At 38.4% G+C, this 23,131-nt stretch overlaps 2 protein-coding genes across 3 annotated transcripts; both read left to right on the top strand.

Annotated features, from left to right (window-relative positions):
- Positions 1–1,301: 1,301 nt before the first annotated feature.
- LOC121890060 lies at positions 1,302–22,255 on the top strand. 2 transcript variants are annotated; one of them, XR_006093675.1, is made up of 6 exons: positions 1,302–1,833; positions 1,974–2,315; positions 2,450–2,723; positions 2,894–2,925; positions 3,077–3,751; positions 22,018–22,255. XR_006093675.1 is itself a non-coding variant. In XM_042402320.1 (6 exons), exons 1-6 carry the CDS (start codon positions 1,788–1,790, stop codon positions 3,176–3,178), a joined length of 684 nt encoding a protein of 227 aa, XP_042258254.1. In that variant the 5' UTR covers positions 1,302–1,787; the 3' UTR covers positions 3,179–3,710. The 2 variants fall into 2 exon arrangements, 1 of the variants encoding a protein (XP_042258254.1); XM_042402320.1 differs by lacking the exon at positions 22,018–22,255 and having other exon boundaries at positions 2,450–2,494; positions 2,607–2,723; positions 3,077–3,710.
- Positions 8,312–10,610, top strand: LOC121890059. The gene is made up of 6 exons (XM_042402319.1): positions 8,312–8,782; positions 8,936–9,277; positions 9,470–9,514; positions 9,644–9,763; positions 9,948–9,979; positions 10,393–10,610. Exons 1-6 carry the CDS (start codon positions 8,737–8,739, stop codon positions 10,492–10,494), a joined length of 687 nt encoding a protein of 228 aa, XP_042258253.1. The 5' UTR covers positions 8,312–8,736; the 3' UTR covers positions 10,495–10,610.
- Positions 22,256–23,131: the final 876 nt, after the last annotated feature.

Raw genomic sequence — 23,131 nt, 5'->3', positions numbered from 1 at the left:
CTTTGAACTTGCTCAACCTAATAGAGAAGACTGGGTCTAACTGTACTCAACGTTTACTGAACGTGCTGAACGTTTACTGAATCTGTGTTTCACCATAATGACACAACGAGAACCCCCGCCAAAAAAAAATTAATATTTGATATCTGACAGCGTTTGGGAGTCTCTGAGCAGCGCTGTTCCGGTACGTGAGTCAACCTCTGTGTTGTTGCCTGGGAAACGATTGGTAGCATGGCTCCATTAAGGAGTATGTTTGCGTAGCGAGTGGGAGAGAGCGAGGGGCAGAGAAGTGACGGTGGATGCGAGCGGAGCAGAGGAAAAGGTTAGTAGTAAGTTGTCAGTCTGGCAGTAAATGTAAAGTACAGACTACAGTGTGTCGTTTAATAAATGCTAAAAAGTCACATCTGTTGTTTCCCCAAATGCTGGAAAAGTGAAGGGGGTTAGCTCCAAAGTTAACAACAATGGGCTAGCTAACCTGAGGACACAAAACAGAGAAATACAGAACAGAGCAATGCGTGGCTGCCAAGTTTACTGTGCACTCTGTCCCGTTACTAGACTTAGCATTGACTAGACATGGCTAAGCTGCATTAGTGGAATGACTTGAGCCTCAAGTGAAAGTTGACGTTAATTCTAGCCAGGCTTTTTCAAGTAAGCGTAGTTTTCTTTAACTGCGTTGATGGAACACCCCTCTGGCAACATAAGTGTAACACAGGAAAACCCAAAAGAACAAAAACACAGAGTCCAAACACAACAGAAAGTCCTGGCAGGATGTGACAGCAGTGAAGATGGTCAGGAGCTGCACCTGCTGTATCTCTGCTGTGTCTTCAACATGTACAGTGTTTCCCACAGGCCTGTGTTTTACCTGTGGTGGTGGGTGGCGTGCTGTGTGACGGTGCAGCATGTGACGGCGCAGTGTGCGATGGGCAGGTTCAGAAATAAACTAGTCAAACAAAGGTTTATGAATTATTATTGAGGCTCAGCTTCGTGATCTACTGCTGTGAATATGTATGAGTATGTAATGGAAACACAGATCTTCACACCCACTCACTAAAGCATGTTGTGGGAAAACAAGCTATTTTTTGTAGATAGATAAAATTTTTAAGTAAATGACAACACATGACCAGCGTCTGTATTGTAAACCATTCAAGTCAACTGTCTGCAGCTGTAAACATAAAGAAAACTGGAAGTTCCTCACTTACAAAAAGTAAGAATGTTAATTAAAGCTTCTGATGCAGACACAACAAAACAAAAGTGGTTGATGAAACCTGCATCTTTCATTCATCAGATGATTTTAAATTCCACTTGTCTTTATGTTGTTTCTATCTGGGCCTGTTTGTTTCCTCAATGTATCTGATGAACAACTAGACATAAAGCACTTTGTTCTACACATGAAGACTATTATCTCATATTCTGCAGCTTGCACGCTGGTGTTCAGAGTGACCAGGAACTCTTTAAAATGTTACATCTGCTGACACTTCTCGTGGCCATTTTTATGGCAGAGATTAATCCAGGCCATGTGAGTATTTAGTATAAGAAAATAACATGTGACTGTCTATCTCTATTCTTTAACTTTGGTTTGAACACTATGCAGCTAAAATAATCTTTAGGATAACCATCTTGTATCCGTTCAGACGATCATTTGGCATCAACACTCGTTTTACAGAAAGCATTCATGTGGACAGTTTACGCAACTGTATGAGCAAGAAAAAATGGCCCCACCTCTTAAGTTGAAAGCACCCTTCCTGGAGCAGTTTGATTACACACATTGCTGAGCTACAATCATACGCACCATGATGAACCTTACCTTGATAACAGCTTTCATTCTCTGCAGCATCAGTAAGTACTGCCACTACATTTCTCTCAACTTCATTGCTGCCAGAATTTAATGGTTTTTGCTCATTATTCAATTTATTAATAGGTTTTGTTTTTCTTCCTATAACAACTAAATCTCTTGTTGTCTCTGCTGTGTGTTTCAGGCTGGATCTCTGTCTCAGTTTCTGAGTCTCACACTGTGGACGTCCAGCCTGGTGAAAACGTCACACTGCAGTGCACCAACATTTACAAAGTTCAAGCAATAACATCCTGGTTCAGACTGGTCAACAGAGCCAAAGCCAGCTGTATCTCAACTATGATCAACTCTAAAACTGTTAAATACTGTGATGGATTTAAAAATGGAAAATTTCAAATGAGCTCCAACATTTCCACAACCTCTCTCAACATTAAGGAAGTGGATTTATCTGACTCAGGGGTTTATTTCTGTGGATTTTTACTCAGAAGTGGACAGACAGTTTTAAGTGTCATACATTTAAATGTCGAAGGTAAGATGTTATGAAATTTATATTCTTCTCTTATGTCTTTCTATATGTGGCTATTTAATTATTGTCAGAACAAGATATTGATGCACATTTTTAAAACAAAATAAAAATAAAATGTATCTTCATTTCATTAAAAGGCAGTGATGATGAATCATATGATGACATTGACAGAAAGTCTAAACGTAAGAGTCTCTTATAGATTTCATTGTGCAAAATTCATTTGTCCATTTTAATGTTCGTCATTTTTAGCTAGAAAAGGAGAAACAGTCTGATTAAAGATCTTTCTTGTGGCAGAGTCGGATGCAACAACAAAGCTGATGGGTGTGATCTTGGTGATCTTGGGCAGTCTGTTTGTTCTCCACACTACGGTCATCATTGGTCTGGTTGTTAAAAACAGAAAACTTCAGAGAGGTAATCTCTTGTATTTGGTTTATAGTTTTTTTTCACAAATTCTTTAAAGTTGTGTGAATATTTTGGAAGAATACTAAATTTCATGTTTGCCAAAAACGGAATAACAGTAAAGTTTTAGAATAATGACGGTCAATTAACTGATTAGATACATTGTCTCTTTCATTTGGCAGCTAATGAAGAAAAGAATCGACAACAGAGTGAGGTGAATCATGTTTTATCATTTACTTTACAAGTAAAGTTTGATCATTTACCTGTATTTGTTTTATAATTTAAGATCATGTCCAGCCATAGTTTTGTTTTTCTCTTCATTTCCACTTGTTAAGGTGACTGACTGTAAATACTTTTATTTACAGAATCTGGGCTCTGATGACCTGAACTATGCAGCAGTAACTTTCTGTCCAAAAGCAAAAAGAAGAGCAGTGGAGCCAAATGTTGTGTATGCTGCCACCAGATAGACTCAAGAAACAAGAAAAGCTATTCAGATGGGAACTGATGCTTTTTCATGTGAATCTGCACTTGTGTTTTTATGTGTTTTTGTGTGTTTGGTGGACAGGAGACCATCACTTTGGCAGAAAAAAAGATGCATAACAGTTGCATCTTCTTTCTAGTGCTGAGTTTTATTCCATATCACTCTTGTAAAGATGTTATTACAGTACATCAATACAGAAACTTAAGCTTTAAATGTTGACTTAATATAGACTGTATGCACAGTACATACAGTATGTCAGTGTGTCTATAGTGGTACGTGGAAGAAAATAGTCTACAGCTAACATCCAGGTGTGTTTTTTAGCATGTAACATGTATTTATGCTCTCAGTCGTCCATCCTGCCACTTTCAAGTGTAACAAACAGAACTGTCTGTGTCAGCCTAAAAGAGACATCTCAACCACAGCAAGAATGGCCTTCAGCTCTGTACTATTTTCTCCAGTGTGTTACTTTCACAATGTAGCAACAACCACAAAACACACCAAATAAAACTGCTACTACATTTTGTTTTTTCTGACTTCTGAAGAACTGTGTTGGTAAAAGGTGCATTGTGACATTGTGACATTGTGCTGCAGCACAAATGAAAAAACAGAGATTGCAGTGTGAGATACAGTATGTGACTCCCACTCTCTGATTTACAGTATTTGGGCTCAGATGAGCTGAACTCTTCAGTGCTGAGGTTCCTTCCAAAAACAATAAGAAGCAGGAGGCCAGCAGCAGAGAGAGAGGAGGAAACTCATGTTGTTTATGCTGCCACTAGATAGACTCAGGAAGCAACTGGAACTGCAGCTCCGATGCTTTATCATATTATTCTGTGGTTGTTCTCAGATGAAGGTGGTGAATACAAGCAACCACAAAAATAGAAACTAGTTTGTATTTTCATGCTTGTGTTTTTCTTTTTCTTTTCTAAGCCAAAGTCTTTGTCTTTCTTATTTCATCTGTCTACAATCTTAATGTGACAATTAAAAGAGCAGAAAGGACACTGATGACTGTCAAACTTAGTTACAGAGAGAGTACGATAGGGAGGGTTTGGGTGACACATCACTTGTTTGACAGGAAGTACAGCACAGTGTGGTCTCAAGTGAACATCATGGGTCATGAAACTAAATTTGTTTAACCTCTTGATCTCTACTGATGTAGAAACAATCTTAACAAGACTATATTTTCCTCTATTTGGCTCAATATATTATTATTTCTACACTTTAGAAATTTCTCCATTATATACTGACACGGTGAATAAGTATAGTAGCTGTGTTTGCATTCATATGCAGACATGCAACAAGTCTTGTGCACCCTCCCCCTGTCATTTTCCATTGTGGTAAAAGTGTGAACCAGCCAAAACAAAGCCAACAAATGACCAACTTTCAATTCCTTTTTCTCATCTTTCTGTTGGTATTTGAGCAATAATGCACCTTCTGATACACAACAACAGTAGAACCTGCAGGAATGAAGCATAACTACTATACTGAGAGATCATTACTGAATAGAAATACATTGAATGGTTATTGGAGAAAACAATAGTATTATAACTTTAATGTGACTGAATTACAAGATTTATCCTACTTGTTTGGAAGAAAGACATTTTAAAAAAAACTTTAATTATGCACAGATTTAAGGATGATACCTGACAAACTCAGCTACAGCATCTAAGATACAACACATGACTGTGTGAACTCTTATGTACAAAATATGAGCTCAGATGACCTGAACTATGTAGCCCATCCAAAAACAAAAGAAAGAAAATTGCAGGTCTGCATCAGAGAGAGAGCTGGAGCTGAATGTTGTGTTTGCTGCTGCCACCAGATTCAGGAAGCTACTGGATGGTTGAGATCGCTTTGTTTAGAATCAAATTTTAATTATGTTCTGGTTGAGTTTTGATTCTCTCGTGCTTCTTTCTCTCTTGCTCTCAGTCTCAGTGTCTTTTTATCTTGTTTGTCTTCATCTTATTCTTCAGACAGAAAAAAGAAAAAAGGTGAGAACTAGTGCTGCCAGCAAATAAACTCAGAGAGGAACTGATGCTTTATCACAGTAACCTGATGTGTGTTTGTGTGTGGGCAGTGGGTGGAAGGACTCACTGTGAAAAAATGATCAATAAATTAAAAGTTTGCATTTTATTTCTTGTGTTTCTTTCAATCCTTCTCTGTTGAAGTCTTTCTTATTCTGTCTGCCTCTGATCCTAATCTGAGAGAAACGAGAGCATATTAGATGTTTGATGGAGGTGGAGCCAGAAAAGGACACTGATGACTGTCAAATCTCCTTATAGGGAGAGTCAGATGGTCTGCAAGAAGGGAGGAGTGAGTGAGGTAAACGTCACTTGTTTGACAGGAAGTACAGCACAGTGTGGTCTCAAGTGAACATCATGGGTCATGAAACTAAATTCATTTAACCTCTTGATCTCTACTAATGTACAAACAATCTCAACAAGACTATATTTTCCTCTATTTGGCTCAATATATTATTATTTCTACATTTTAGAAATGTCTCCATTATGTACTGACACAGTGAATAAGTATAGTAACTGTGCAGACATGCAACAAGTCTTGTGCACCCTGCCCCTGTCATTTTCCATTGTGGTAAAAGTGTGAACCAGTCAAAACAAAACCACAGCAAGACTGGCCTTTAGCTCTCTGCTGTAAAACCACATGCAATTAAAACTGTTCGTCTTTCACACAACTTGTTTTCTTCTTAACGTGAAGATATTTTGGTGATGTATCTGTTGAGATGTAATCAGTTAAAATACCATCAAGTGTAAATCCATCTCATCTCAAACCATCTTTACAGACCACAGTAACTGAACTATTAAGTACAACATTGAGAGAGCTATTTACTGTCACATGTTGCTGGAAAGTGCTGAATTTACTGACAGTACCTGAAGACAATGAAGTAGAATCAACTAGAATTAATTAGTGAGTGAAAACAGTATTGTTGTTATAGAGAAAATCTCACAGGAACAGAACTGATTTGACCAAGACAACAGGTAAACAAGGAGGACATTTTGAGTATGCATTACAACACCAGCTGCAAAATTAAACCACAGTAGATCAGCAAACAAGACATTTTACTAAAATGTGATACAATTATAAAGGCAAACAGAGGAAATTAGGAATAGATTCATGTCTTTATAAGTTTGTGTCAAATAAAGGCCTGGTTGTCTCTGAAGTTGAGAATTTAGAGTCTTAATATTGCAACAATTACTGAGTTTCTTACCCCTTCATGTATTTGGATAATATGCTTGTTGGCTGTCTTACCAAAAGTGAATAAAAAGATCAGTTTTAAATGAACCTGTGTTCAGTGTAGATTTTGGTACAAAGCAGGGGGATACAGGTCAAAACAAGATGTGTTACCTCAGAAAAACACTGTTCTCAGCACCACAACTTCAACCCAAAATATCAACTATGTGGTCAGTGGCTGACAAGATAAACAGACATAATCAAACCTCCTTCCTGGAGCTCAGTGATTTTAAGATCCATTGTTGTGTAGATGATCAAATGCACAATGATGAGCTTTACTATGATCACAGCTTTACTTCTCTGCAGCCTCAGTAAGTACTGACATTGAATTACCCTCAAAATGTTCTCCATGGCTAACTTATGTTTCCTTTAATAACCAGCAGGAAAAATGAATTGACTTAATACAGTTGATTAGAGGAACTGTTGTCTGTCTGTTGCTTAACAGCCGGGATTTAAATCTCATTTTGTTTCTGCTGTGTGTTTCAGGCTGGATCTCGGTCTCAGCCTCTGAGTTTCAGACTGTGGAGGTCCAGCTTGGTGAAGAAGACTCTCTGCTGTGCTCCAACTTTTCCACTTCTTCCTCTCTGGTTTATTCTGGTTTAGACTGATCAACAGAACCAAGCCCCATTGTATTTCCTCTCTGTACAATTATATTGAGCCTGCTTCTTTCTGTAATGGGGTTCAAAATGGAACATTTGAAATGACCAACATGATCCAACATCTCTACTTTGTTTCTCAAAATCAAGCTCATGAATTTATCTTTTCCTAAAACAAACAATGTATAAACTCATACAAATGTAATCATCACTTATGACCCACTAGAAGTGCGTGTTGGTGTATGTATCTGCTGAGACCCTGCCCTCTGCCTGTATTTACTTATATTGCAGTCGGGACACTGTTGGGCATCAGCCTTTGGGCAGTGGCTGTGATAACAGCATGCAGAGTTTGAGGTCAGGACTCTATAAAAACGTAGTGACCAGGTTACATAACTGTGTTTCTTTATGTGCTTCATTTTCTCCTGCTTCTCTGTGTCTCTCCTCTGCTGTCTGTTTGAGTGGCACACACATGCAGAGCAGAGAGGCCACAACAGAAAGGATGAAGCTGCACTTCGGCTTGTTAATGATGAGTTTTGTTGCCTCTTTGTCCTTTCACTTGTCAAAAAAGACTGGTTTTCAGCCATAACCACAAACATCCAAGTCTAGTTAAAAGTTACCAGTATATATCAACTCCTGACAATATTTCACTACTCCACTCATTACTTTATACAAACTGACTAATTGACCTTCACAGTTTCTTTCAGACTTGTTGAAATATACAAACTCATATTTACACAACCAGATATGAAGCATGTACTTTGTGAAATTTAGATGAAAGCACTCGACAATAACGGGTCCTGAAAAATGTTCTCAGGATTTTCTTGCTCCCAATCTTTTTTATTGTTTATTGTTAAATTAATAAACAATTAATGTTGAATGAGAATATTTAAAAAAAAAAAAGAACAATGATAAGTGCACTCAAGGTTTGTATTCAGCTCTGAGAAGAAATCAGAGATAACAACAACATGGAGAGCATGTCAGCACTCACTGTTTAGTCTTGGAGCAGCTATAATGTGTAATGATATAATAGAAAAAACACAAACAGCAAGAAACTGGATATTGAGGTAAATATCTCAGTGTTTCCCCAATATTCATTCAGCAGTGGCACACTGCCGTAGTGTAGCTCTGTTTAGGAATAGGGCAGTGTGTAATGTGTGTGTGTGTGTGTGTGGTGAGTGTGTAAATGAGCGTGTGTACTTGAGCGAGTGCAGAGAGAGAGAGGCAGAAAAGTGACGGTGAATGCGAGCGGAGCAGATGAAAAGGTTAGCAGTAACTTGTCAGTCTGGCAGTAAATAAATAAATGCTGCAGCTTCTCAAGACAAAGAAAAGACTCGTCTTCCAAATCGTTGTCGTGGAAATGTGTCTTCTGAGTTTTTCATCAGCCATCACAACCCTTCACCCCCCACCGCCCCAAAGCAATCAACCTAGGGGAAACACTCTTATTCAATATATCTTTGTTCACTATATTGTATGTAATTTGGCTTGAAGATTATTTATTATTAAATCACATTGTCTGAAAAATAACTTTGTCTCGTTCTCATTGAGGCAAACATCTGCATCAAGATGCTTTTCCTGAAAGCATTAATGTCAGTTTGAGGAACAGGACAAGCAACAAGAAAACAGCCCGCCTCTTTATGTTGAGATCAACCTTCCTGGGTCACACATCAAGTACGGACATTGCAGAGCTTCAGTCATACACACCATGAGGACCTTTACCTTGATAACTGCTTTAAGTCTCTGCAGCATTAGTGAGTATTGGCTTTGAATTAGTCTCAACTTCATTACAAATGTTGTTATTCTATGTTTAGCCGACACGATTGAAACTTATATACTCACTGTTAAATTCATTAAGAGGTATCGTTTATCTTCCTGTAACAACTTGTCTCTGCTGTGTGTTTCAGGCTGGATCTCTGTCTCAGTGTCTGAGTCTCGGGTTGTGGAGGTCCAGTCTGGCCAAGAAGTCACACTGCAGTGTCCCGATAGATTAAAAAATAGCATTGTGGCTTTCTGGTTGAGACTTGTCAACAGAACCAAGATCAACTGTATCTCTGTTATGATCAAATCTGGCAGCGAAGCTGAACTCTGCGATGGCTTTCAGAAGGGAAAATTTGAAATGAGCTCCAACATCTCTACTGTCTCTCTGAACATCAAACAAGTGGATTCATCAGACTCTGGAATGTATTTCTGTGGATTCTACACAAGTGGACGTCCAGTTTTCACTGTGATATATTTAAATGTTGCAGGTAAGATTAATGTCTTGTATTTTGTTTGGTACCAACTATTTGGTCATTTATGTTTATATTGTCAATATGTTTCATAATTATTATCTAATATCTACATATGCAACAAAGTGACAGTTTAAACATTACCAAACAATGATTGTGAAATCTGTCAAAACAAAATCAAGACTAAATGTATCTTCATTTCATTAAAAGGCAGTGATGATGGATCACATGATGACGTGGATGACACATCTAAAAGTAAGATTTGCAGATGTAGAAATGCAGATTATCAAACATTTGAAAATGAAACAGTTCTGCTTGATTTGTTTTTTCATCTCAAGTCACTTCTGGTAGTAATTTAGTCTGATTTAATGATCTTTCTTGTAGAATGTGAGTGTGAGTCTGATGGAATAACAAAATTGACGAGTGTGATCCTGGCTGGTCTGACTGTTTTCCTTGCAATGGTCATCATTGGTCTGCTGGTTAAAATCAGGAAACTTAAGACAGGTACTTTTTCAAAGTTACTGTTTCTGTCTTATAATTGGTTTTGTTGCTACTGGACATTCTCTTCAAGTGTTGACAATATGGAGGAAATATATGAAACGTCTTGCTTGAAAAATGTAATAACAGCAATATTTTAGAACAATGACTGTCAAATAACTGATCAGATGTAATTGTCTCTGTCACTTAGCTGAAGAAGAGCAGAATCCACAACCAAGTGAGGTGAATCCTACTTTTACATTTACTTTGATATATTGTATGACAGCCAGACCTATTAGCTGAAATGATCTTGTTGCAGTATCACAGTTTATGTTGGCTGATGAGTAAGAAATAAGCAAAATCGGCAAGAAATAAAAGTGCCGAAGATATGTGTCATTTAGAAACAGTGTCTTCTTTACATAATATGTCCATCAGAGAGCATGAACAAGTTTATTTTTCAACTGTAAAATGTTTTCCTTCATTCACATCTTCACTAAATGTCACAATCCTTTAAAAAAAATCAAGGCATCATTGTGTTCATGACAATTGGCCAAATATCAATATTGGTATCGGCCTCAAAGAACCAGTATCTAAATTGTATTTTATTTCAATCTTATCATTTCACCACATTAAGACTGTAAATACTCTTTTTACAGAATCAGGTCTCTGATGAGCTGAACTACGCTGCAGTCACATTTCAACCAAAAGCAAAAAGAAAGGTGGTGGAGCCAAATGTAGTGTATGCTGCCACCAGATAGACTCAGGAAACAACTGGAAATGATGCTTCATCATATTAATCCGCTTTGGGGCTTTTGTGTGTTGTTGTTGCTGAGAGGAATAACATCTCTTGCCAACAAAAAAATCTCATTTTGCAATAAAGATCATTTTCAATCACTATCCTATTGCAGAGCTTTAATTCTCAGCATTTTCTTTCTCACAGTCAAAGTTTATTTTGTAAAAACATATGATTTGTGTTTGATGGAGGAGGAGCCAGTGAGGACACTGATTATTGTCCAGATTCTCTTATAGTGTTATATTGAGGTCGGATGAGTGAGTGAGGTGCACATGACTTCTTTGACAGGAAGAGACAGCTCAGTGTGGTCTGAGCACCACTGAGGTGAGAACCATGTGGCCTGTTAGATCAAAGCTTTCTAAAAACAAATTTAGAGAAAAGTCAGAGTCTCTAAAGTTGTATAGAGGTTTTGGAAACACATACAGTTCAACAATGTCAAAACTGAATATTTTGCTGTGATATTTTACCATGTGAGTGATAAGTGGAGATGTAATAAAATAGCATCATGTGAGCTGTAAATCAGCCTTCAACTGTGTCACTGCTCCCCTTGTCATGAGTCACATTTCACACTTGAAACACAGATCTTCATCTGAAAGCATATGAATAGCGTTTAACGGAGAAGGAGCCACGTTTCTAACCCTGTAACATGCTCTATGGGTTTAACTTCTCACGCTAGCATATACATCCACTGACATTCAGTTTTAAGAGGAAAATTCTTCTCAGAACTACTGTAAAAACTCATTGTGAAGTAGTTATGGATGACTTCATGTCTTGGGTCACACTTTGGCCAGAGTCCAAGATATCTGCCAGCATGCCAGCACTACAAGGTCCTGTTTTTCCGAACCATTCAATACAGGTTAATGGGAAAGATATCTGTGATGCTTATAGAATACAGTGGTAATGTCTTACTCCACAATCATGGCTTAACTTTAGCACTCTTGGATCGGTAGATTCAATTGATGAGATCTCCAACCCTCTTGAGAATCTGGATCTTTACCTGTCGAATGCTTCTACAACCTGCGAGCCATTTGCAGATTTGTTTTAAAGGGTTGATTGAAGCTAGTTGTGCCAGGCAACTTGTTCGACTCTATTGTGAAAGATACTTTTATGTGTCAGTAGCATTCAAACAAGGGACATTTAATCATTTTACATTCCAGGGCTTCGGTTTCTTTTTCAAACTGGGTCCACAGGACACTGGAACTATTGAGACAACAGGAAATGAGAAAGTTCTTCAATCTGTTCTTCTCATCATCAGGGTCTGGTCCAGGAAATAAGACATGCATAACAGCTACTGTCCGGCATGGACACGATGTACCCTGGCTCAAAGAGCTGCTTTTAGTTTTAACACTCTAAGTTCAGAGGATCAGACACAGGAATCTGCAGGTCATCCTGATATCCCCCAGTTGCAACTGTGTTGTGGTTCAGTTAAATGCCTTACTACTAGTAGCCTCACCCCTGGTCAGTCCATATAAATAGGATACAAAAGTACAGGAACTAGCACTATCAAAGCATGGTCCAGCTTGAGCCAGCTACTCATGGCATAGGACCTAAAAGGGTCAAAATACTGAGTCTAGGTCTAGACCCTGGCATAGTACAGGCAATTCAGGGTGCAAAGAAGTCCTCCACCACCACAGTCTATAAGGCTAATTAGCTCATTTTCAGAGCGGTGGGCCCACAATGGTAGCATGAACTTCCAGCACATGGAGAAGAACAGCCTACCTGTGGTTGAAAGGACTGGCAAACTTTCAACCTGGTAGGAAACAGACCTTAAACCATCAGTCTCAGTTCAGGGATGCCCTGCTGTGAATACTGTATGTATGAATATGTTGGTAACAGATCTTTTACTGTCACTTATGTAAGCATGCCATACTGCACTAGTGGAAAACAGTTACTATTTTTGCATAGAAGTAAAAATCTGAAAAACAATCAAAGGAGTTAAGCGTTAGTTAAGGCAGGCATGGAAGTAAGTTATAGTCACATGTCTCATTTCTGTCCAATCATACATGTCCATGATCTATTCCATCCACTTACGCTGTCCTTATAAATTCGGAGGTGCTCATTCATTCAGCTTGCCATAATGCTCACTATGCTCCTCACTCCTGCATTACCACCTGACTGTAATTCATCTCACTCTACCTCTCCAGCCTCCTCCTGTATTAGCATCCAGCTGTTGTGAACATGAATGTTCAATCATACATGTTCTTCAATCATTGTGTATGTAAAGCTCTGCCGGGGGCTTGTGAGCTCAGGGTCAGTCTGTGTCAACTTGCTCAGATTATTCCAGAGCATCACATAGGCAGAGCTTCGCTGTCAATTGAAAATGCATGTCTTGTTGAAATAAATGGTTAAAGTTGCAATTCACGACAGTTAGCCACTAGATGTCGCACTATAGAATCAACATCCCAGACCAAAACAAACGTGTTTTGTTTACTCAATAAAATTGGGGGAAAAAAGAAAGCCAACAACTCACAAAACTCAGATCTGAACTGAAACTGTCAAACTAGGCGGTGCTGATCAAATATGGATCAAGATTCTGTTACTGCATTGCCTATTTCTCACCTCAAATGTTTTCAGAAACATGTTTTAGTGTACTGTTTACCTGTAATTTGAGAAAGTTTGTGATGTGTCCGCCATCTTAGAAACGGACACAGAGGGATTCACATGCACTAACATGCATCAACATGCACATGGGGCTGGTGTGGCTACCAAAATAAAGAACAGAGAAGCTCAGCCAACAACACACACAGAGGGAGTGTAACTTCAATCACTGCTCAGGTAGCCATTACTCCACTATATCCTTACATAGAAAATAGTTGTTTGCTGACATCCAGTGAGGCTAAATGTCATTTATTGCACCTTTAAATCTGACCTGAGTGTCCTAACTGAACTGAGTGTACAATGATGGAAATCAACAGGAGACCACAAGCGTTTGAGACCACCTCTGTACTGAGACAAAAACATCCTTTGTTGTGCAGGTAAAGCTCCATTTAGTTCTAATATATGGGGGTATATAATCACTGCTTCTACACAAATGTCTGCAACTGCAACGTCTGATATGACCAACATATTGTATAACATAGTCTGAAGAATAACTTGAGGGTAACATTCTGCATCAACACTTTTCCTGAAAGCATTTATGATGTCAGTTTGAGCAATAAGACAAGTAACTAAAAAAAGAAAAAACACCCCGCCTCTTTATGTTGAGAGCAGCCTTACTGGAGCACAGTTCAGTTGCGGACAGTTCAGTGTAACAGTCATACGCAAGATGCACTATCCACTAATTACAAAATATACCCAAATTAATTACTTATGTTCCTTTTCTTTTATAGAAAAAAATATTTTGTTTTCTCTGCTTTTTGTTTAAGATTTATTATCCGTCAAACTTTCTCTAATTAAAAATCTCTTCTTGTCTCTATGTGTTTCAAGGTGGATCTCTGTCTCAGTGTCTAAGTGTCAAATTCCTTTTTTTTTTTCCCCCCAATCAGTGCACACAGCCCCCCTCAAGGTCCTGACGATGTGACCCCCCCTCAAGTTTTCTGGATGACATCCTTTGCAGCAGCAACAACTGTGTCAGCTTTACCATCCTCCAGGGATACCATGTGGAGGAACTGGTTAAACACTCATCGCTCTTTTTCCAGGTATCTGAAATAAAGTTCTGCTTATTGGCATATGATTTTTTTAAAATTCACCTTTCAACAGTTCCCACGTTCATACCTGATATATATGTCAAACTGTCGGCTTATGGAGACTTTTTTTTTTTTTAATTAAAAAAAACCCCCAAAGAATAGCTTGTTTTGACATGACATGCTTTAGTGAGTGTGTGTGAAGATCAGTGATTCCATTACATACTCATACATATTCACAGCAGTACATCACTTAGCTGAGCCTCACTGTTGAGGTTCTAGAGGAGGATGACTGATCATCTGGACATTGTGGATGTTTCCAGTGTAGCTGCATACATGACATCCAGAGGTGTTCAGTCTGCCTCTGGCCTATACTCATTATTTTATTCTGAAAGTCAACATTCAGGGCTTCAGCCTGCTCTGAATGCTTCATTTGCAATGTTACCTTTACTTCCTCCTCGTGATGACAGTGATTGTTCGCACATGCCCACAAACAACCATCCATTTTGTAGCCTTTGTTCCCAAGGTTGTTGCTAAGGTTGCTCAAATTGTGTTGTTTGTGTTGTCCACCAACATATTTCGGATTAGAATCAGGCTTAAACATGTACAGATGTATCTGAAAAGTTTCCATTTCAAGTGAAGAAGAAAAAGAAGCAGATCCTACTCCTACTCCTACTCCTACTACTACTACTTCTTGTTTACGTAGCCTCCAGAGTCCCCAGATGTCAGCTTAGACGCAGCTTCCAAGAGTTGGCCAATCAGAACAGAGTGGGCTAATCAGGAGGGGAGCCTTAAAGAGACAGGGGCTAAAATGACCTGTTTCAAACAGAGGCTGAACTGAGGGGCTGCATAAAGAGCCAGTATAAGATAAAAAGTTCAAACTGTAGATCATGCACAGATATTCCAGTAGAGCCCCAGAATATAAATATAGACCTGGAAATGTGCACAAAATGTCCCCTTCAAACCAAAATGTCTCATTTCTGCTTTTGCTCATTCAATACAAAAAGATGTGGCATGTAGAGTTGTTGGAAAGCACCTTTGACAGAGCTGGGTTGACTCACAGAAATTAATGTAACAGTTCATATAAGTCATTTCTTTTTACTGTTGAGTAGGTACAAAAGTAATGTGATTATTATTTCAATGACAAATAAGTAATGAGTCATTGATATTTTTCAAGAAACATGTTGGCAGCTGCATTGAGGAAGACTGAGTACAGATCACAGCTGTCACGAAGTGAGTGGAGCAGGTTGACCCAAATACAGAAGAAGGCAGGATCAGATACAGAAATTTATAGAATAACTCAAAACACACAGGAGACACTGAGACACAGGAAGAAGGAACACTGACCAGAAACACAGACAACTTGACAAAGACTGAACTGAAAACTGGACTTTAAATACACAGGGTCTGATTACAAACTGAACACAGGTGAGTGAAACAACACACAGGTGAAACACATGAGGCAATCAACAAAGGTGAGAAAACACAGGAAATAAAGGTAACAAAACAAAAACAAGGAGAAAATATTTCAAAATAAAACAGGAACTAAAGTAATCAGACAACAAGGAACAGGTGACACAACACAAGGGCAGATTGCGAGCTGATAGGGTGCATCCCAAGTCTCTTAAATTGCATCCACGTTTCCCTCACTTGCGTCTTTTCCTTGTGTCTTAGTCCCTCCCATTGTGGATGCAAGAAGAGACACAAGGAAACCAAGCGAGGAGACAGGAAACGAGGAAATTTGTTTTAAGAGACATGAGACGTCCTCTCCTCTGAAGCGTCATGTGAAGTGACATCCATTTCTGATGACAGCAACAGCTGATCACAGATGGATCAGCTGTCAGTCGGCTTTAACAGCTGTAGAAACTTCTGATGGAGTTTGTGTCTGTACACATGTGCACTGTGCTAATACTAATAAAGGTTCACAGTTATCACCGCTAGAGCAGCTGTTTCCTCTTTGCAGCCTGTTACCTGTTTAACAATCACCTAAATAAAAACCTGCATTCTGCATTTATACTGTGTCCTGCCCACGTTTCTTCATAAGTGGCATGTTCTTATATTCAGTTGGAGATGCTGAAAACCTGAATAAAGGCACTATTTGCCACTCTATCAGAAATGTGTATTTGGCATTAAAATCATTGGCACATATCTTCATCGCCTTCCCTGGCCACAGAAGAATTTGCTACATTAAAGAGGAATTCTACAAGATTACCGGTAACATCAATTACAGAACAAAAAAGCGTTAACATTAGAACAGTCACTGTAAGATACTCATTATTTTGTGTTACAGCTTTCCCTAATGTCATTGGTGCACTGGACTGCACTCAGATCCACATTAAACATCCCTCAGGGGCACATGAAGGAGATTTTGTAAACAGAAAATCCTTTCACATTATCAATGTTCAGGTAAGAATGACTTATGGTTACTGTCAACTACATATATTAATTATGTGTATTTAATTACCTTAATAGGCTACATCTTATTGTTTCAGATGATCTGTGATGCTGACTGCGTAATCAGTAATTTAGAGGCAAAGTGGCCTGGCTCAGTTCATGACTCCCAAGTCTTTCAGGCCAGTACGGTTTACCAGCGACTATGACAAGGTGAGCCACACACATTTTATTGATAAGCACCTTGAACCTTGAACATAATAAATGTGTCAAAAGTTTTACTCCATTTATGTTCTTGTAACGATTATATTTTGTATTCTATTGCATGTTGCTGGGAGACAGGGGTTATGCTTGTCAGCCATTCCTGCTCACTCCCCTTGCAGACCCTCAAACAGTGGCACAGCAAGCAAATAATCTTGCCCATGTGAGAACAAGGACCCAAATTGAGATGGCATTTGGCCTTCTAATGTCACGTTTTCAGTGTCTTCACCACCTGAGGGTCACCCCAGACCCAGAGTGGCATTACAGATTGACTAGGACAATGCTGCAATATTTCCAGACCATGTTAATGGCAGACTGGTCAGAGACCAATACATTGTTAATTATTTCAGTTGACTGATTCTCTTTTTGATGAAGCCTATCCCTTACTACTTACAGGATAGTGTATGTCACTCTTCCCTGTGTACATATATTTTATTTGGCATTGGTAACACACAGTTTCTGGTTGTTAGGTTTCATAATTTTACAATCTTCCCAAATTAGTCTCACTTCACTGGACCAATAACTATATAGTATACTGTACATTCACGAAACAGGGAGGACACCACAATGTGTTTTGACCTTTTTATTTTGCAGTCATCACTTGTCTGTTTGGAGCTTGGGAGAGAGAACAACAATTATTAATACATTGTGTTCCAGTCATGCTTAAAGTGTGCATTGAAATCACTTACTTCTCTTTCTAGTTTCAGGATATCCAGGTCCAGTTTCCTTCGTTCAATTTCCATGTCAAGGTCCATATCCTGCAGTTTTTTCTTGTGGACTTAAATCTTCACATCTGCCAGCTCTATTAGTCTCTCTAGGTGTTTGGTGTATAGACATCTGACAGTTTGTGAATTCTGTAAAAGGCTTATCAATTAGCACAGCAGGAATTGTGCATAATGTGGATTTCCTTTAGGCGATACTCACTATGTTGCCAGGCTGACTATCAGGCTGTACAGTATCTGGGTCCTGTTACAAATGTGATATTTTCTAACAGCACCACATCACTGACTTCTTATCCATTATGGACCAAGTATTTCCACAAGACTGACATGATACCTCAAGAGTCCAGTGACACGGTGTCCTTGTCATATGCGGCAGAAGTGCCTTCCCCCTGTCAATAGAACTTGTATTGACCTAGTGTTGACAAGATGTGCCAAGCCTATGCCTTTAATGAATAATACTCACCAGATTATCATCTGGTAGCTCCAGAAGAGTGACAGTGTTGCCAGATGCTGCAAGACAAGCCAAAGTCAGACAGTCCACATAACACCATATAAATGGTTGATTGTGTTCCATGTGCAGTACTGGAATAATGTACTTTGTATAAAGAGGGCAAGTGCCAGACACTTGAGCCTTTTTCTTAACTGCTAAAATCAGTGCAGTCAATAAAATATGTGAGCAGGCACCTTCTAAGTAATTTATACACCTGATTTGTACATGCTGATCATTTCTGTACATCAGCAATCAAGGCACTTACCAGCCTGCAAAATGTTCTTTTTATTCTTTTAATGTTGACGTGTTGCCAAGTCCTCTTTTGTCCAGTCATAATTGTTCTGTATGAACATTTAGAGATTTTATATATATATAGAAATAGATAGATAGAGAGAGTTGCACATATGGTTGTAGTACATATCCTTGCATTATGGTTTGTAATTAGTCTTCATTAACTTCCACTGCTCACTTTTAAGGCAAAGTGTACAACTGTTAATTTGTGAAAATGACAATCCCTTGAATTGTAATTATGACCGTTTCAGTGGAGCAGCGGTTAATAAGTGTATTTTTGGACTACTTACGCATTCAGTCGGTCCACTATTGTCTGCCAGGCTTTTTCTCTCTGTTTAATTACAGCGGCCGTATTGCCTTTTTTTTACATATATGTTTCACCTCCTCATAAGTTTCCATTATAAGCTGTTGCTCACTTGGTGAGAAGTATGCAGCACGCATCTTCTCCATTTCTGCATCAGTAACTCTATGATCGACCTTGTGGTCTGTTTAAGGAAGCCGTGAACATGCACTTATCTGAATTACTTAACATAGTCGCACCTCCTCATCCTGGCTTTGCAAATGTGCAACAGATTAAGCCTGAATGCACTGATTAGACTAGGTCAAGCCTCACTTTTTCAATTAGGGCAACATAAGTGTAACACAGAAAACCCAAAAGAACAAAAACACAGAGTCCAAACACAACAGAAAGTCCTGGCAGGATGTGACAACAGTGAAGATGGACAGGAGCTGCACCTGCTGTATCTCTGCTGTGATCTGTCATGTCTTCAACATGTACAGTGTTTCCCACAGGTTGAGAATTTACTTGTGGTGGTGGGTGGCGTGGTGTGTGACGGTGCAGCATATGACGGCGCAGTGTACGATGGGCGGGTTCAGAAATAAACTAGTCAAACAAAGGTTTATGAATTATTATTGAGGCTCAGCTTCGTGATCTACTGCTGTAAATATGTATGAGTATGTAATGGAATCACAGATCTTCACACCCACTCACTAAAGCATGTTGTGGGAAAACACAACATGCTAGATAGATAAAATTTTTAAGTAAGTAAATGACAACACATGACCAGCATCTATATTGTAAACCATTCAAGTCAACTGTCTGCAGCTGTAAACATAAAGAAAACTGGAAGTACCTCATTTACAAAAAGTAAGAATGTTAATTAAAGCTTCTGATGCAGACACAACAAAACAAAAGTGGTTGATAAAACCTGCATCTTTCATTCATCAGATGATTTTAAATTCCACTTGTCTTTATGTTGTTTCTATTTGGGCCTGTTTGTTTCCTCAATGTATCTGATGAGCAACTAGACATAAAGCACTTTGTTCTACACATGAAGACTATTATCTCATATTCTGCAGCTTGCACTCTGGTGTTCAGAATGACCAGGAAATATTACATTTCCTGACACTTCTCAGATGTCTGACGTGGCCATTTTTATGGCAGAGATTAATCCAGGCCATGTGAGTATTTAATATAAGAGAATAACATGTGACTGTCTATCATTCTTTAACTTTGGTTTGAACACTATGCAGCTAAAATAACCTTCAGGATAACCATCTCGTATCCGTTCAGACGATCATTTGGCATCAACACTCGTTTTACAGAAAGCATTCATGTGGACAGTTTACGCAACAGTATGAGCAAGAAAAAATAGCCCCACCTCTTAAGTTGAGAACACCCTTCCTGGAGCACAGTTTGATTACACACATTGCTGAGCTACAATCATACGCACCATGATGAACCTTACCTTGATAACAGCTTTCATTCTCTGCAGCATCAGTAAGTACTGCCACTACATTTCTCTCAACTTCATTGCTGCCAGAATTGAAACTTTTTTGCTCATTATTCAATTTATTAAGAGGTTTTGTTTTTCTTCCTATAACAACTAAATCTCTTGTTTTCTCTGCTGTGTGTTTCAGGCTGGATCTCTGTCTCACTTTCTGAGTCTCACACTGTGGAGGTCCAGCCTGGTGAAGAAGTCACACTGCAGTGCACCAACATTTCCAACATTCCATCAAAGACAACCTGGTTCAGACTGGTCAACAAAACCAAAGCCAGCTGTATCTCAACTATGATCAGCTCTAAAAAGGTTAAATACTGTGATGGATTTAAAAATGGAAAATTTCAAATGAGCTCCAACATTTCCACAGTCTCCCTCAACATTAAGGAAGTGGATTTATCTGACTCAGGGGTTTATTTCTGTGGATTTTCTTCAGCAACAGACAGATGCTTTTAAGTGTCATACATTTAAATGTTGAAGGTAAGATGTTATGAAATTTATATTCTTCTCTTATGTCTTTCTATATGTGGCTATTTAATTATTGTCAAAACAAGATATTGATGCACATTTTTAAAGCAAAATAAAAATAAAATGTATCTTCATTTCATTAAAAGGCAGTGATGATGAATCATATGATGACATTGGCAGAAAGTCTAAACGTAAGAGTCTCTTATAGATTTCATTGTGCAAAATTCATTTGTCCATTTTAATGTTCGTCATTTTTAGCTAGAAAAGGAGAAACAGTCTGATTAAAGATCTTTCTTGTGGCAGAGTCTGATGCAACAACAAAGCTGATGGGTGTGATCTTGGTGATCTTGGGCAGTCTGTTTGTTCTCCACACTACGGTCATCATTGGTCTGGTTGTTAAAAACAGAAAACTTCAGAGAGGTAATGTTTCTATCTTGTATTTGGTTCATAGTTTTTTTCACAAATTCTTTAAAGTTGTGTGAATATTTTGGAAGACTACTAAATTTTATGTTTGCCAAAAACGGAATAACAGTAAAGTTTTAGAATAATGACGGTCAATTAACTGATTAGATACATTGTCTCTTTCATTTGGCAGCTAATGAAGAAAAGAATCGACAACAGAGTGAGGTGAATCATGTTTTATCATTTACTTTACAAGTAAAGTTTGATCATTTACTTGTATTTGTTTTATAATTTAAGATCATGTCCAGCCATTGTTTTGTTTTTCTCTTCATTTCCACTTGTTAAGGTGACTGACTGTAAATACTTTTATTTACAGAATCTGGGCTCTGATGACCTGAACTATGCAGCAGTGACTTTCTGTCCAAAAGCAAAAAGAAGAGCGGTGGAGCCAAATGTTGTGTATGCTGCCACCAGATAGACTCAAGAAACAAGAAAAGCTGTTCAGAGGGGAACTGATGCTTTTTCATGTGAATCTGCACTTGTGTTTTTATGTGTTTTTGTGTGTTTGGTGGACAGGAGACCATTACTTTGGCAGAAAAAAAGATGCATAACAGTTGCATCTTCTTTCTAGTGCTGAGTTTTATTTCATATCGCTCTTGTAAAGATGTTATTACAGTACATCAATACAGAAACTTAAGCTTTAAATGTTGACTTAATATAGACTGTATGCACAGTACATACAGTATGTCGGTGTGTCTATAGTGGTACGTGGAAGAAAATACAAAGATAGTCTACAGCTAACATCCAGGTGTGTTTTTTAGCATGTAACATGTATTTATGCTCTCAGTCGTCCATCCTGCCACTTTCAAGTGTAACAAACAGTACTGTCTGTGTCAGCCTAAAAGAGACATCTCAACCACAGCAAGAATGGCCTTCAGCTCTGTACTATTTTCTCCAGTATGTTACTTTCACAATGTAGCAACAACCACAAAACACACCAAATAAAACTGCTACTACATTTTGTTTTTTCTAACTTCTGAAGAACTGTGTTGGTAAAAGGTGCAGCACTTGAAGACATTGAAAAAACAGAGATTGCAGTGTGAGATACAGTATGTGACTCCAATTCTCTGATTTACAGTATTTGGGCTCAGATGAGCTGAACTCTTCAGTGCTGAGGTTCCTTCCAAAAACAATAAGAAGCAGGAGGCCAGCAGCAGAGAGAGAGGAGGAAACTCATGTTGTTTATGCTGCCACTAGATAGACTCAGGAAGCAACTGGAACTGCAGCTCTGATGCTTTATCATATTATTCTCTGGTTGTTCTCAGATGTAGGTGGTGAATACAAGCAACCACAAAATCATCTGTCTACAATCTTAATGTGACAATTAAAAGAGCAGAAAGGACACTGATGACTGTCAAACTTAGTTACAGAGAGAGTACGATAGGGAGGGTGGGTGACACATCACTTGTTTGACAGGAAGAGACAGCACAGTGTGGTCTCAAGTGAACATCATGGGTCATGAAACTAAATTCGTTTAACCTCTTGATCTCTACTAATGTAGAAACAATCTCAACAAGACTATATTTTACTCTATTTGGCTCAATATATTATTATTTCTACACTTTAGAAATTTCTCCATTATATATTGACACAGTGAATAAGTATAGTAGCTGTGTTTGCATTCATATGCAGACATGCAACAAGTCTTGTGCACCCTCCCCCTGTCATTTTCCATTATGGTAAAAGTGTGAACCAGCCAAAACAAAGCCAACAAATGACCAACTGTCAATTCCTTTTTCTTATCTTTCTGTTGGCATTTGAGCAATAATGCACCTTCTGATACACAACAACAGTAGAAGCTGCAGGAATGAAGCATAACTACTATACTGAGAGATCATTACTGAATAGAAATACATTGAATGGTTATTGGAGAAAACAATAGTATTATAACTTTAATGTGACTGAATTACAAGATTTATCCTACTTGTTTGGAAGAAAGACATTTTAAAAAAACTTTAATTATGCACATATTTAAGGATGATACCTGACAAACTCAGCTACAGCATCTAAGATACAACACATGACTGTGTGAACTCTTATGTACAAAATATGAGCTCAGCTGACCTGAACTATGTAGCCCATCCAAAAACAAAAGAAAGAAAATTGCAGGTCT

The sequence above is a fragment of the Thunnus maccoyii genome, chromosome 22 (genome assembly GCF_910596095.1).
Source record: "Thunnus maccoyii chromosome 22, fThuMac1.1, whole genome shotgun sequence".
NCBI classification, from domain to species: Eukaryota; Metazoa; Chordata; class Actinopteri; order Scombriformes; family Scombridae; genus Thunnus; species Thunnus maccoyii.
Note: the sequence above shows the minus strand (reverse complement) of the source record. Positions and strands in the feature narration are given on the sequence as shown.